Source organism: Callithrix jacchus, chromosome 13 (genome assembly GCF_049354715.1).
Source record: "Callithrix jacchus isolate 240 chromosome 13, calJac240_pri, whole genome shotgun sequence".
NCBI classification, from domain to species: Eukaryota; Metazoa; Chordata; class Mammalia; order Primates; family Cebidae; genus Callithrix; species Callithrix jacchus.
The window spans coordinates 19,012,724-19,029,377 of record NC_133514.1 but is presented as its reverse complement, the minus strand read 5'-3'; the positions used below and the strand labels follow the sequence as shown (position 1 = coordinate 19,029,377).

General features: G+C 38.4%; 1 protein-coding gene across 16 annotated transcripts in view; it reads left to right on the top strand.

The window, feature by feature from the left end:
* PPP3CC (protein phosphatase 3 catalytic subunit gamma) overlaps positions 1 to 16,654 on the top strand; it is a 99,063-nt gene that overhangs the window by 29,316 nt on the left and 53,093 nt on the right. For 10 of the 16 annotated variants that reach the window (XR_013525512.1, XR_013525511.1, XM_078347256.1 and 7 more), the window contains exons 2-3: positions 2,931 to 3,128; positions 3,476 to 3,600. Coding sequence is in view for 12 of the 16 variants with exons in the window: in XM_078347254.1 (XP_078203380.1) it covers positions 2,931 to 3,128; positions 3,476 to 3,600 (323 nt within the window). In the remaining 4 variants the exon portion in view is untranslated. Of the gene's footprint in view, positions 1 to 913; positions 1,060 to 1,151; positions 1,245 to 2,930; positions 3,129 to 3,475; positions 3,601 to 16,654 lie in introns of those variants that run through there. The other 6 variants (XR_013525510.1, XR_008475893.2, XM_078347252.1 and 3 more) reach the window with 4 other exon arrangements.

Here is a 16,654-nt window from a genome sequence, read left to right as displayed (position 1 = left end):
TACTGAAGGACCTGCCTGAGGCTCTTGAGACAATGTCACACTTTTCAGAAATATGCCCATGGTGTTTGTTTGGTTTATTTCTATTTTTTTTTATTATAGACTTGTTCGTAAGCAGTTAATGCAGCGTGAACAGTCCTGTGTATTAATGAAAACCTTTCTGTTTAGGGGTTCATGTTTTCATACTTCTTAAGGAGCTTGTTGAGGTCTGCAGAAGCTTCTGTCAGATCCTTCACTGTGAGTTTTCTTAGGGCTTCTTTTTCTTCTCCAGCAAACTGCCTTCTCTCTCTTGCTACTTCTTCAGCTATGCATTCCTATTCCAGTTCCAACTTATCAGTCAATTCCTGAGATGTTATTGTGGCTATAACATCACTAGGAGATTGGAGTTTTTCAACTCCATTTAACTATGGTCCATTTTTGACCAGAATATCATTATGTGACACACAACCTTATTTAGTTATTTTACTGGTTAGGTAGCTCTATCATTTTTTCTGTGAAATTTAAGTAGTTAAAATGAGTCAAGTGGTAGCTAAAAGCATGACAAAACTTACAACAGAACTTTCTTTACTTGGAAATGATACAATATGGTATGGCTAGATCAAGTCTTTTAAAAATACTCATAGATTTCAACTTGGTTCTTAAGCTTGGTTCCATAAAGCTGGCAGTGCAACCATTGGACATATATCAGAAATTCAATTGAGCACCTCCTTTTAAATATATGGTTTGTAGACTTGTGGCTCTTAGATCCCAGGGGGTCTAAAGTAGACCGTGTTACAAACTAGGCACATAACAAGACAACAGCCATTTTTTTTTTTTTTGAGGTGGAGTTTCTTTCTTGTTGCCTGGGCTACAGTGGAATGTCGCAATCTCAGCTTACTACAACCTCTGCCTCCTGGATTCAAGTGATTCTCCTGCCTCAGCCTCCCGAGTAGCTGAGATTACAGGCATTTGCCACCATGCCCGGCTAATTTTTTTTTTTTTTCCTGAGATGGAGGCTTGCTCTGTCATCTAGGCTGGAGTGCAGTGGCATGATTTCAGCTCACTGCAACGTCTGCCTCTCAGGTTCAGACAATTTTCCTGCCTTAGCTTCCTGAGTAGCTGGGATTACAGTTGTCCACCCTTACGCCTGGCTAATTTTTTGTTTTTTTAAATAGAGACGGGGTTTCTCCATGTTGGTCAGGCTGGTCTCAAACTCCCGACGTCAGTTGATCTGCCTGCCTTGGCCTCCCAAAGTGCTGGGATCACAGGTGGGAGCCACCATGCCCAGCCAACAGCAGCCAATTTAAAAATGTCAAAGTGTTTTTCTATTGAAGTGGCTAATTCTCCATGATATTATTTATATAAACTTTGTACCCAATGTAAACTGAAGGTAGTGGTTAGCATTTCCAGGTTAGAAAACATAACTGGATTTCCCTTATCCATTCTTTTATGCTCTGTTACTACAGCAAATTATTCTTAGATATAGCTCCATTCTGTTAGTAGTTTTCTTATTACTATCAGTAACAAAGTACATTAAGCTACTGCTTTCTGTTTTGTTTTGTTTTAAGACTGTGTCTTGCTGTGTTGCCCAGGCTGGAGTGTAGTCATGGGATCTTGGCTCACTGCAACCTCTGTCTCCTGTATTCAAGCGATTCTCCTGCCCCAACCTCCCGAGTAGCTGGGATTACAGGTGCCTGCCACCACACCTGGCTAATTTTTGTATCTTTAGTAGAGATGGAGTTTCCCCATGTTGGTTGGTCTTGAACTTCTGACCTCAAGTGATCTGCCCACCTCAGCCTCCCAAAGTACTGGGATTATAGGCATGAGCCACCATACCTGGCCTAAGCCTTTTAAGAATAAAGCATATATACATGATTCCCCTCTTCAGGAACTACAGTGAGACTTCTATTTTATTTTATTTTTTGGAGGTGAAGTTTCACTCTTGTTGCCTAGGCTAGAGTGCAGTGGCACAATCTCATCTCACTGCAGCCTCCACCTCCAGGGTTCAAGTGAGTCTCCTCCTGAGTAGCTGGGATTACAGGTGTGCACCACCACGCATGACTAATTTTTGTATTTTTAGTAGAGATAGGGTTTCACTTTGTTGGCCAGGCTGGTCTTGAACTCGGTGATCCACTTGCCTCAGTCTCCCAAAGTGCTGGGATTATAAGCATGAGCCATTGCACCCAGCCGAGACTTCTAAAACATAGGTTTGATTAGGTCGTTGTATGGAAGAAATAAATGCCATTTTAGTATTGTGATTACTTCTCTTTCGCCTTCTTTAACCACAGTTTCATTTTTAACATATTTTCCACAGAAGAACAAAGATCTTTTTATCATCTGGTGCCTTGTCTCATTTATAACTTGTTCCCTGAATCAGCTTCAGGTCTTTCATGTTTATATATGAAACATTATAGAGCTGTGCATGGTGGCTCATGCCTGTGATTCCAACACTTTGGGAGGCCAAGTGGGTGGATTACTTGAGGTTAGGAGTTTGAGACCAGCCTGACCAAATGACGAAACTCTGTGTCTACTAAAAATACAAAAATTAGCTAGGTGTCGTGACATGCACCTTGTACTCCCAGCTACTCGGGAGGCTGAAACAGGAGAATTGCTTAAACAGAGGAGGCGGAGGTTGCAATGAGCCAAGATCATGTCACTGCACTCCAGCCTAGGCAACAGAGTGAGTCTCAAAAAACACAAAAATCAAACGACAACAACAAAAATTATACTTTATGCACACACAAATCTTTAAAATGCCTTTGTGACATTTTTATACTTAGAATTGGTTATTTATTTAGTATCTTGGGATTTTTTTCCCACATAGTACTGGTGCTATGGATGTGAAATCATGGTGATTTATTAGTTTTAATTTATCATGTAAAGGAAGTGTGTTCTGTTTGTTCTCTATAGATTTAAATATTCTAAATTATTATAATTATATATTTGTTTTGTAGCTGTCCCCTTTCCTCCTACCCAACGGCTTACTTTCAAGGAAGTATTTGAGAATGGGAAACCTAAAACTGATGTTTTGAAAAACCATTTGGTAAAGGAAGGCCGACTGGAAGAGGAAGTAGCCTTAAAAATAATCAATGATGGGGCTGCCATCCTGAGGCAAGAGAAGACTATGATAGAAGTAGATGCTCCAATCACAGGTATAAAAAGTATTTGCATGATACTGTTTATAATTTAGATTTACATAAGCAGTTTTGAGAAATAGTTACAAATAACCAGATAAAAAGTGGTATGATAATTTTTCTAGAAATTATGAGACTGTCAGGATTGGTTAGGATATTTGTTGCTAATTGAAGAAATACAATTTTAACTGCCTCATATTTCCAATAGAACTATTTAGTACGAATAGATTGAATACAGTTATACAGCAGTCCTGTCAAAAGCTAGAGTGATTTAAATTAGAAGTTAAACTATGATCCTTTTAGTGTAATGCCTTTTTTCTTTTAAGATATAATTTCTCATCTCACCTTATAACTTTTTTTCCTAGTGTGTGGTGATATTCATGGACAATTCTTTGACCTAATGAAGTTATTTGAAGTTGGAGGATCACCTAGTAACACACGCTACCTCTTTCTGGGTGACTATGTGGACAGAGGCTATTTCAGTATAGAGGTAAAAATTAAACTGGATATGTTGGGACTATTATATTGTCTTTTTAAAAAAAGAAGATTTCCATTCTTCAGTAGAAGAAATTAAAATTAGAACTCTGGCAGAATTTATGAACTTTGTTACTTTCAAAATTAAAGTCGTAGAAATGTTTTCATTGATATAAGTTATTTCTTTTCTTAAACCAGTAGAAAATCTGATAAATAGGCTATATATTAATATTAACCCAACTGTACTAATAGTTAAATGTTTACTAACTTTTCCTCTTTGAAGATAGTGTACAGGCTGTATAAAAATGACACAAATTGCTGTTCACTCTAAATGGGGTTTATATTAACTGACCTTAATTATAAGACCATAACTTCCTGAGCTACAATTAACACTTAGATTAACTGCCAGTGCTAAATAAGCACTAAGCTCATTGTAGGAATAACTTCTGATACTGTGACACATAGAAAGCACTTAATAAATGTTCATTGAAGGGGGAAAATGAATTGTAGTCAATGAAAACTTATACTTTCCTTTTATATATTTTGAAAATGGAAAGGTAGGAGCATGGTTAGAATGAAATAGAAGTTTTTATGTGTAAAAGATAAAACTACTTTTGAACTTTATGCAAGAACTTGAGTACCAAGGACTCGAGTGGAACCACAGCACATTCATACTTAATGTTCATTGATTCAAATCTACATGCTGGCAAGTAAAATAGAAAAAACTTTTGAAATAGTGTGGGTAATGGAATTTGTAATGTGCCCAAGAATAAGTGTGAGCTGAGAAATTGAGTCTGCTTTCTGTCTTTGCTGTCTATAGTTCTGCCTGCCCTCCTTGTGTGGGAATCTCACTGTACTAAGTGTGTTTCTGGTGGCGAAAGGTTTATTGTCATGCAGCCTCCCTCCTAAATGCAAGCTGGCCCTCTCACCTGATGCCCAAGCAAAGGAGCAGCAGTTGCTCTATAGCTGCAGGAAAAATAAGCAGCAAAATCGATTTTTAGTTTTCAGTTAGATAGGCAGTCTAAATTCATGAATCAGAAAAGTTAAGTGTTAACTGCCAGTGTGCAAAATTCATTTAGTGTCAAATGTGAAGACAAAAGTTAAAGGTATAAACTGAGAAAATGGTAATGCCCATTTTTCCTGCTGCATGGTAGATGCCCAAGATCAGTAGGTACCAGGAATAGATGGAGATCATGCTTGTCGACTGTATCATTGAAGAGCTTCCCTGTTGCCATTCACATCGTGTATGTTTCAGTAGACCGTAAGTCAAATGTATGGATGTGGGGCCGAGCAAGGTGGCTCATGCCTGTAATCCCAGCACTTTGGGAGGCCAAGGTGGGTGGACCACTTGAGGTCAGGAGTTTGACACCAGCCTGGCCAGCATGGTCAGGAGTTTGAGACCAGCCTGGCCATCTCTACTAAAAATACAAAAATTTGCTGGGTATGGTGGTGGGCACCTGTAATCCCAGCTACTTGGGAGGCTGAGTCAGGAGAATTGCTTGAACCCAGGAGGCGGAAGTTGCAGTGAGCTGAGATTGTGCCACTGTACTCCACCCTGGGTGATAGAGCGAGACTTTGTCTCAAAAAATAAAAAGTATGGATATTAGAAAGACACATTGAGTGTTTATTTCTTTGTATATTTGCTAGCATGAGGAAGTTTTAGAGGGTAAAGATTAGAAGAATATAAAACTTAACTGAGTTTCTAATTAGCCATTTTATTTTATTTTATTTTTCAGAGATGGGGTCTTGCTATGTTGCTTAGGCTGGAGTGCAGTGGCTGTACACAGGTGTAATCGTTTTGTACCTCAGCCTCCAACTCCTGAATTCAAGCCATCCTCCTGCCTCAGTTTCCTGAGTGTCTGGGAAACTCTGCACTCTGGTGCACCACTGTGCCTGGCTAGTCATTTTATTTCATAAAACAGCTTTTTAATGATAAATTATTATGCCAAATTATCTTCTGATTAACGTATATAACAAAATAGCTTTACAATAGTTTTAATTCACTAATACTATTAATAAAGCACATATAAAATGTCAACAATTATTTTGTGCACATAAACCACAGAATATTTTGTGTTATGCATTTTTTCTCACTCATCAATAAAGTTTCCTGAGTGCCAACTTTATGGAAGGTTATGATAATAAATAAAGAATAAGATTTATGCTCTCTGTAAGAGCTACTAGTCTAATAGAAAAGATACACTTGTGAATAGACCTTTCAGTATGTGCTTCTTGAATTAACAGTGTTCTTCATATTAGGACCAGTGTGCTTCATATTAGCACAGTGCCTGATACATAGTAGACACGCAGTTAATATTTGTTGAATGAATGAATGTTAATAAATCATAGTTTGTATCTAGCTTTATCCTGTTAATTGGATGTTTGCTAACTTAAAGGAGTTTTCTGCAATAACTTCATAGATAAGTGAATCAAAACTTTAAGGTGACAATGAAATTTTATACCAGTGTTAAAACTGAACTATGAGATATATCTAGTGTTCATTGGAAGTCACTTATATATAAATCACTAAGATAATGCACTTCTATAGGCTATAGTTTAGTCTAACATGTTACATGTATATACTTGAAAACTAATTTTTTTTTTGCCATAGTTCCTCATAAAACTTTATACCAAAAAAAGAAAAGAGAAATAATTTTTTAATCAATATTCTTGATAACTATGAGTGTGATGTTTTTGTTTAATAGATGAAAATAAGGTCATAGAATCCTTATTAAAATTTTTTGTTAAAGTTTAGTTTTTTGTTTTTTTGTTTTGTTTTGTTTTGTTTGAGAGTCTTGCTCTGATGCCAGGCTGGAGTACAATGGTGCAATCTCGGCTCACTGCAACCTCTGCCTCCCAGGTTTAAGCTATTCCCCTGTCTCAGCCTCCTGGGTAGCTGGGACTACAAGCGTGTGCCACCACACCTGGCTGATTTTTTGTATTTTAGTAGAGACGGAGTTTCACCATGTTGGCCAGGCTGGTCTCAATCTCCTAACCTTGTGATCCACCACCTCTGCCTTCCAAAGTGCTGGGAATATAGGCATGAGCCACCACACCCTGCCATAAATAGTTTAATTTTTAATAGAAAAATTGGGAAATGCAGCATATAGAAAACAAAAACTTTTTAGAAATCAGAGATAATCACTGTTAGTGTTTTATTATATTTTCTTGCAGTCTTTTTTCTTCTTTTATATTTGTGTATATATATATATGAACATTGAGAACATTTTATATGCTCTTTTTCTGATCTTCTTTTTCCACTCAGGATTGTGGGGAAAGCATTTTTCTCTATTGTTAAGATTTCTCCAGAAGTGTAGTGTCAAAGTCAAATAAAAGAGACAAATCTCTGAAATTAAAACATTTTATCTGGGAAGAAAAAAGTGCAGTTTTGGGCATACATACAGACTGCTCGGTCTTTGAAGAAAAGAGAAAGTTAGGTTTTATGAAAAAGGAAAATGTTATATATTGTTCTTTGAGAAAGTTCATTGACACTAGCAAGGTTCTTGAGAGCTGGCAAGTTTTACTTAATCTCAGTAATTAGTAGTTTCATGAGTCCATCAGTTTGTTTATTAGAGTTGTAGAAATTTTTATTTAGCCTATTGCTCTTAATGTTATCAGCAACCTCTATGTAAGAGTATTTGTTGAAATCTTTCCGTGAATCTGATTGTGTGGTTTTTAGAGACAAAACAATACCTGTGGATGAGAAAAGCTTAGAATAGTCATGGTTAAAATCTGATGACAATTGGTAAGGAATTTTGTTATTTCTATTATAGATAGCATTTTAGGATACAATAACCAGAATTAACTGAAAACATAATAGATTTTAATGAATTATACAATTTTTGAAACATTTATATTAACAACATACCCATAAATGCAACTAAAAGAAGATCTAGTATCACTTATGATTTAAGAGTTTCTTACATAATTTACTAAATAAGCCTAATCATTTCATAGCTGTGTAAGATGAGAGATATAGATCTTTTGAAGCTTTCCAGGGGCTGAACTGGAAAATCCCAAAGTTAATTTAATTTTATTTTTTTGAGATGAAGTGTTGCTCTGTCACCCAGGCTGGAGTACAGTGGCATGATCTCAGTCTACTGCAACCTCCGACTCCCAGGTTCAAGTGATTCTCCTGCCTCAGCCTCCGGAGTAGCTGGGATTACAGCTGCCTGCCACCATGCCCAGCTAATATTTATTTTTTTAATAGAGATGGGGTTTTACCATGTTAGCCAGGCTGGTCTTGAACTCCTGACCTCAGGTGATCCACCTGCCTCAGCCTCCCAAAGTGCTGAGATTACAGGTATGAGCTGCTGTGCCCAGCCCCAAAGTTATTTTAGGTCAAAAAGACTTACTTGAGGCTGGTCACAGTGGCTTAAGCCTGTAATCCCAGTGCTTTGGGAGGCCTAGATTGGAGGTTCACCTGAGTCCAGGAGTTCAAGACCAGCCTAAGCAAAACCTTGACTTTATAAAATTAAGAACCAAAAGAAGACTTAATCGAGGATTTGATTTTGGGGACATTTGTCAAAGTTGTCAAAAGGCTCAGAACATCTGATCAAAACAGAATTACACAGGTCACTGTTAAACAGTAGTCATTTGGCTGGGCATGGTGTATCTGAATGTAGCAATTCAGATACATCAAGAAAAACTGGGAATTACGCTGGAGAAAAACATTGCTTTTCTAGGCTTTCCCCCCAACCCCAAGACGGAGTCTTGCTCTGTCACCCAGGCTGGAGTGCAGTAGTGTGATCTCAGCTCACTGCAACCTCTACCTCCCGGGATGAAGCGATTCTCCTGCTTTAGGCTCCCAAGTAGCTGGAATTACAGACACCTGCTACCATGACTGGCTAATTTTTGTACTTTTAGTATAGACGGGTTTCACCATGTTGGCCAGGGTGGTCTTGAACTCCTGACTTTGTGATCTGCCCACCTCAGCCCTCCCAAAGTGCTGGAATTACAGGTGTGAGCCACTGCACCTGGCCGCTTTTCTAGGGTTTTGAGGTAAACCTCTCAGTGTCAGATCATAGTAGTAGAGTTAGATCAGGAGAAAAAAAGTTACAGGAGCTGATGAAAACGTTGGAGAGGGTTACCTTCTAGCCAAGCAAAAGGATACACTTTTTCAAGTGGAGAAAGAACAGAAGGCAATAATATAGGATGTACAATCATGTGCAATGAGGGGCAGCAAAATTTGAACTTCTGAGATATATGTCTGAAAAGTTTCCAAAAGAAACAGATTTCAGAATTAAAAGTCAAAACCTCTTACAGTTTTACTAAGAGAAAATCAATAAGAACAGCTGGCTGGGCACGGTGGCTCACGCCTGTAGTCCCAGCACTTTGGGAGGCCAAGGCGGGTGGATCACGAAGTCAAGAGATCGAGACTATCTTGGTCAACATGGTGAAACCCCGTCTCTACTAAAAGTAGAAAAAATTAGCCGGGCACGGTGGCACATGCCTGTAGTCCCAGCTACTCAGGAGGCTGAGGCAGGAGAATTGCCTAACCCGGGGGCGGAGGTTGCGGTGAGCCGAGATCGCGCCATTGCACTCCAGCCTGGGTAACAAGAGCGAGACTCCGCCTTAAAAAAAAAAAAGAAAGAAAAAAGAAAAGCCTTGCTCTACCGTAGGAGACCAAATTTTTAGTTTTGTATTAGTGTCTTTAATATCAAAACTCAATCTTTAGAAAGACCGAACATCATTTTATTTATTACAGACAACTTAATCACATACAAAATTCCGTTTCTAAATTTCCTTTTCACAAACCGTATTACAATTTCACTCAGACAATTAATGATGTGTATTTCCTTTCTCTTAAGTAACTATTTTGTTGGCTGGGGAACGGTGGCTTATGCCTGTAATCCTAGCACTTTGGAAGGCCAAGGTAGGTGGATCACAAGGTCAGGAGTTCAAGACCAGCTTGGCCAAGATGGTGAAACTCTGTCTCTATTAAAAATACAAAGATTAGTCTGGTATGGTAGCGGACACCTGTGATCCCAGCTACTCAGGAGGCTGAGGCAGAGAATTACTTGAACCTGGGAGGCAGAAGTTGCAGTCAGCCGAGATTGTGCCACTGTGCTCCAGCCTGGGTGACAAAGCAAGACTCCATCACAAAAAAAAAAAAAAAAAAATACAATAGCCATTTTATTTTAGGACAAAAATTTGGCACACAAGATTCTTCATCCTACAAATTATTATATTTCTCAATAAAGAACACATTTTTATGCCTACCTTATAATTAAAAAAATTTTTTTAAAAGATAGGGTCTTGCTCTGTCATCCTGACTGGAGTGCGGTGGTGCAATCATAGCTCACTGTAACCCTGAACTGGGCTCAAGCAGTCCTCTTGCCTCAGCCACCCCAGTTAGCTAGGATTTACAGGCATGCTACCACACTCAGCTAATTTTTTTTTTTTTTTTTTACATTTTTGTAGAGATGGGGCTCACTATGTTGTTCAGGCTGGTGTTGAACTTCTGGCCTCAGGATATACTCCAACCTCAGCCTCCCAAAGTGCTGGGATTACAGGCATGTGCCACCACAGCCAGCCTTTATCAACAATTTTAAAAACAATTAATTTATCAAAGATTTACTTAAGTCACAAGAACTGAAAAAACACTTGGGTTAATTACTATGTATTTTATAGGGATTTCTGACTGACTACATCAGATTTCGTTATGTAGACACAGCATACAGCATATATATATATATATATATATATATATATATATATATATGCATATCTACACAGATATACATAATTGTAAATAAATCCTTACAGTTTTTATTTTAGAGTTTTGGTCATGAGATAGTAAAACACTCACCAATTTGTAAAAAACAGTTGGATCCAGATTATCTCTTTGACAAAATGGAATAAGGCTAAATTTTAAGATTCTTTTTAAAAGTAGGCCATCTTATATGGGTTGTGAACCAAATTTTGAGTAAAGTAGTTTGAGTCAGTTACCAATAAACTGGATTGGACACAGAATAGTTAATTGTGGAAATATGATGGAATTATCTGAGAAGGCCCAAAAGATACAGAATTATTCTAACAAGGTCTATTCAGTATTTTCTTGGTCTCAATTCTTTATCCTTGAAGATAAAAGTGTTGCCATTCCTCTTAGTATGGGCTGGCTGTCTTTGCATGGGAATAACATCTTTGCAAAAGAAACAGCATGAAGGTCAAAATGATTTTCTTTTATATCTTCTACTTCTAAGTGTTTTATTTAAAGGGTCAGTATGTCAGAATAGCCAAAGAGTTTTGAAAAAAAGAGAGTTTAGTTTAGAAAAAGATGAAGAGGAATTGTCAGAGGGGGAGGGGAAAGCTCTAGAGAGAAAAGTGTTTCAGCTAGCTTTGAGGCAGTATTTTGTAGTGAGTCATTCTTTGAGTCCTGAATGCTTTTTTTTAGCCTGAAAATATCAATGAGATATGCATATCTTATTTGGAGTGTATTATTTTATAACTGTGGTCTTTTAGTTTAAAGAACAACAGACTGTTTGAGTGATCCTTAGAATGTTTAAACATGTTATCGGCTGGAATCCCAGAAAATATCTTGGTATGCCTTTGAATTTGAGAGCCCATTTTATTGTGGGTGCTCTGGTTTAATGCCAAATATACAAAAAAAAAAATTAAATGTAAGGACTGAATTTGCAAAGGCCAAATAAACACAAGCACAGATGGGAAAATATAGTACCCACTTACCAAGAAGGATGATAAGAAGCCTTCTCCAACTGAAGGGAAACAGGGATCTCAAGGCCTCAACCCAAAGGGAAAAATCCCTTCCCTGAGACCCCACAGCCAGACCCTACAGACAAGGAGGAAAAAAAAGAGTCTTCCTGAATAGGAGATCTCTCAGCCAGATCTGACAGGAAGGGGAAAGACACCATCCCATCCAAATCCCAAATAAAACAGAACTCAACCAAAATCAGGAGTTCAGTCCAAGAATGACTCACTAAGGGAAAAAGGCAATTTGCAGAAGTTGGTAGGGGAGGGGTTGGTTTTCAAAGGGCCCAGTGTGGCTACTTCATGCTATAGTTCCAATGGCTGGTGATTTTCCCTGAGATGAGTCAGCCTTGGACTTATACTTGACCAAGTATGTCAAAGTCAAAACATAGAGATGAATCTCTGAAATTAAGATGTTTTATTTGTGAAGAAAGAATTGCCGTTTAGGGCATGCATGCAGATAGAATGGTATGTCCAAAGAACAAAGAGAAGGTTAGAGGTTTTATGAAAAAGAAAAATGTTATGTATTGCTCTTTGAGAAAGTTCATTGGCACTAGTGAGGCTCTGGAGAGCTTGCCAGGTTTGATTGGTTTGTGATGGCAGTGGGTAAAATTAGCCTTAGAATTTCAGCAGGTCATTTCAGTAGCCATTAGATAAAACTGGCTTCCAGTCATAGCAGGCAGTTTCGGCAGACAGGCTTGCAGAGAATTACATTTTTGAGGCTATGTTATATGCCGTGAGTGCTTTACTCTCCTGGCCTCTTGACTCCATTTTAGTTGTGTATGACAGGAATAACCCATGATCAACTTTCACAATAGTTAATGGTATAAATACCTTAATTGATTTCACCATTCCTCTACTGTTGGAAAAATAGGTTTATAGCAGGTCATGCTATTACCTACATTTTCCCTCCGTCTTCCTTTCAAACAATAGCTCCATTTTATTCAGATAAATGGGATTGGGGCTGCAGGGAGAACATTTGATGTCAGAAGGAAGACCCTGCGATCAAAGGTTCCTTATCCCAGCGCCAGAGAATGAATTCTAATTAGTCTGAACTAGTCAAGACAATCAGTTTCCTGTCACCAGTTATTGGTCTAGGGGTACATTGAATTTTCTTTTAACCAGTAGTATGCTGGGGTTTTTTTGTTTGTTTGTTTGCTTTTGGAAACACTCTTTCTTGATGAAAAGACTGTTGCAAAGTAGAAGCTTCTGGACCACTATTCCACCATTTCACTTTGAACATGGATGTGTGTACTGTAGCAGCCATGCTATGACTATGAGGAGGTGACATCACTAAGGAGGAAAAGCAGACCTGCTGTGAATCTCAGATCAGAGGTACAGAGGGCTTGGTTTCTTGGTGATGTTGTTGAGCTAGTACACCAAACATGGACATCTCATCTCCAGACTTCATGTGTTTATTTTATTTATTTATTTTTGAGAGAGTTTCACTCACTCTGTCACCCAGGCTGGAGTGCAGTGGTTTGATCTCAGCTCACTGCAACCTTTGCGTCCCGGGTTCAAGCAATTCTCCTGCCTCAGCCTCCAAAGTTGCTGGGATTACAGGCGTTCACTACCACACCTGGCTAATTTTTGTATTTTTAGTAGAGATGGGGTTTCACATGTTGGCCAGGCTGATCTCAAACTCCTGACCTCAGGTGATCTGTCTGCCTCAGCCTCCCAAAGTGCTGGGATTACAGGTATTAGCCACCATGCCCAGCCCAGACTTCATGTTTTATGAGATATTTAAATGTCTTATACAACTGCAAATTGGATTCTGTATCACTTGTATTTAAATGGTACAAGGTTGTTTCCCAATTATTTCCATTCTGCACATTGCTGAAGTTAACATCTTTTTGAATATATCTGTGATGGCATTTCAGATACTTACTTAGATCAGATTCTCACACGTGAAGTAACTGGATTAAAGATTTATTTTATTTATTTATTTTTTTTTGCGACAGAGTCTTGCTCTGTCGCCCAGTCTGGAGTGCAAACGTGCAATCTCAGCTCACTGCAGCCTCTGCCTCCTGGGTTCAAGCAATTTTCCTGACTCAGCCTCTGGAGTAGCTGGGACTATAGGCACCTGCCACCATGCCTGGCTGCATTTTTAGTAGAGATGGGGTTTCATGATATTGGCCAGGCTGGTCTCGAACTCCTGACTTTGTGATCTGCCCGCCTCGGCCTCCAAAAGTGTTGGGATTATAGGCGTGAGCCGCTGCGCCAGCCAAGAGTAGAGCATTTTTAAGACTTCTATCGCTGATAAAATAGAATAGTGAAGTTTTATTTTTCTTTGAGCCTTTTGATGTCCCCTCTTCGTTTGTACCTATTTCAAAGTGCTGGCCAGGTGTGGTGGCTCATGCCTGTAATCCTAGAATTTTGGGAGGCCAAAATGGGCGGATCACCTGAGGTGACCGAGTGATACTCTGTCTAAAAAGAATAAAAATAAAAATAAAAACAAAGTGCTTTCTTTGAGAGAAGAAGCTACATTTTAGTTTTTTTAAATTAATTTTGTGAGAAAAGAAAAGATTAAAAGGAACATTTTCAGCAAAGATATATTGTATTCAATGCACAGAAGCCACCAAAGAGAAAAATGTTATCAGATGACCTGGTGATATAAATGTTATTAGATGACCAATTGATGAGCAGGTATTGACACACACAAATGATTCTGGAGGTGGAGTGAAAATTCTGTTCACATAGAAGTGAAGAAGTAATTGAGCGGTTGATCCGGGCGTGGCAGCTCACATCTGTAATCCTAGGACTTTGGGAGACTGAGGTGGGTGATCACCTAAGGTCAGGAGTTCGAGACCAGCCTGGCCAACATGTGAAACCCTATCTCTACTAAAAATAGGCCAGGCATGGTGGTGGGTGCCTATAATCCCAGCTACTCAGAAGGCTGAGGCAGGAGAATCACTTGAACCCAGGAGGCAGAGGTTGCAGTGAACCAAGGTCATGCCACTGCCCTCTATCTGGGCAACAGAGTAAGACTCCATCTCAAAAAAAAAAAAAGTAATTGAGTGGTTGAACAGATCTTGATAATCATGACCTTGTAATTGAATTATATAAGACAGTTGTACAGTTGCATCCTGATAGATAAAATAAGGAAATAAAACTTGAAATTAGAAGCTGATAAGCACATCACCAAACACTGGACATTTACGTTACACTACATTTATTAAAAATTATTTTTCTTCAATAATAAATTATCCTTAGCTTACTGTAACTTTTTACTTTGTAAGATTTTTAATTTTTTTAACTTTTTGACTCTTTTGTAATACCACTTAGCATAAAATACATTATGCAGCTGTACAAAAATAGTTTTTCCTTATATTCTTATTCTATAAGCTTTATTCTATGAAAAGATTTTTTTTACTTTTAAAATTTTTTGGTAAGAATGAAGACACACACACATACACACGCACACACATACACACACACGCACACACGCCTAGGCTTACAGAGGGTCAGGATCATCATTATTGCTGTCTTTCACCTCCACATCTTGTCCCACTTGAAGGCCTTCAGGGGCAGTAGCAGTCACAGAGCTGTCATCTCCTGTAACAGTGCCTTCTGCCATAATCCCTCTTGAAGGACCTGCCTGGGGTTGTTTCACAATGAGTCTTTTTCTTTTGTAAATGGAGCAAACTTGAAAATAATTACAAAAAGTATAGTATAGTAAATATACAAACCAGTAACATTTATTATTATCAAGTATTATGTACTGTCCATAATTGTATGTGCTGTACTTTTATATGGCTGGTATTGCAGTAGGTTTTTTTACATCAGCATCACCACAAACATGTGAGTAATGCCTGCATGTAGACCTTATGATAGCTACATCACTAGGATGTGGGAATTTTTCATTTCCATTTTAATTTTATGGGACCATTGTCCTATATGTGGTGTGTTGTTGACTGAAACAACATTACATGGTACATGAGTGTGTTGATGTATCTGTTTCTCAACATAGGCCTCTGTGTTAGTTCTTTTTCAGGCTGCTGATAAAGACATACACAAAATTGGGAACAAAAAGAGGTTTAATTGGACTTACAGTTCCATAAGAGTGGAGATGCCTCACAATCATGGCATGAGGCAAAAGGCACTTTTTATGGTGGTTGCAAGAGAAGAATGAGGACAAAGCAAAAGTGGAAACCCCTGATAGTGACTGTCAGGGGTTATATAATTTACATTAGTTATGATAGTTACATTAGTAACTAGTAACATATGATAGTTACATTAGTAATTAGATAGAAACCTGTCAAATCTAATGACACTTTTTCACTATCACAAGAATAGCATGGGAAAGTCCAGCCTCTGTGATTCAGTTACCTCTCCCTGGGTGTGGGAATTCTGGTAGATACAATTCAAGTTGAGATTTGGGTGAGGACACAGCCAAACTGTATCAATTTTTTGCTTGTGTTTTGAGGCTGTGAAATACATACAGAATATTTCATGATTGGTATATACAGTTGATTATCATTCATGGGTTCTGTATTTGCAAATATGCCTGTGCCTCCTTGATAACATTTATTTGTAACCTCAAAATCAATACTTACAGTGCTTTTGTGGTCACTGGTAGACATGTGGAGAGTGAGTCTCCCAACGTGCATGTTGCCACCTCAGATCAAACAAGGCCGTACTCTCCCGTCTTGTTTTAGCTCTCATGCTGTAAACAAGTATTCTTTTCATGATCTATTTAGTGCCTGAATGCCAATCTCTGTAGTTTCTGCTTTATCTTTCCTGCATTTTTTATGTATGAAGTAGATATATACATATGAATTTCTTTTATATTTTCTTCTTTATTATATAGAGGGTGGCATACTATAGCTTCTCTTGTACTTTTTATTTTTTTTAAGACAGAGTCTCATTCTGTCACCCAGGTTAGAGTGCAATGGCACGATCATGATAATACTCACTGCAGCCTCAAACTCCTTGCCTCAGGGGGTCCTCCTGTTTTCGCCTCCTGAGTAGCTGGGACTACAGGCATGTGGCCACCATATCTGGCTGATTTTTAAATGTTTTGAAGAGATGGGATTTTGCTATATTGTCCATGTTGGTCTTAAACTCCTGGCCTCAAACGATCCTCCTGCCTTGGCCTCCTGAAGCACTGGGATTGCATTCGTGAGCCATTGTGCCCAGCCATACTTTGCTTTTTTAATCTAAAAACATATCCTGGAAATCACTCCAAATCACTTTGTCGCAATCTTTCTCATCCTTGTGCTTTATTATGTGGATGTATCACAGCATAGCCTCTCTCCTGTGTATGGTCATTTACATTGTTCCTAATATTTTACCATTACACACATGGTACAGCCTTGTGCATGTTTATTTTCATATTGTTGGAGGTGTATCTTCAGGGT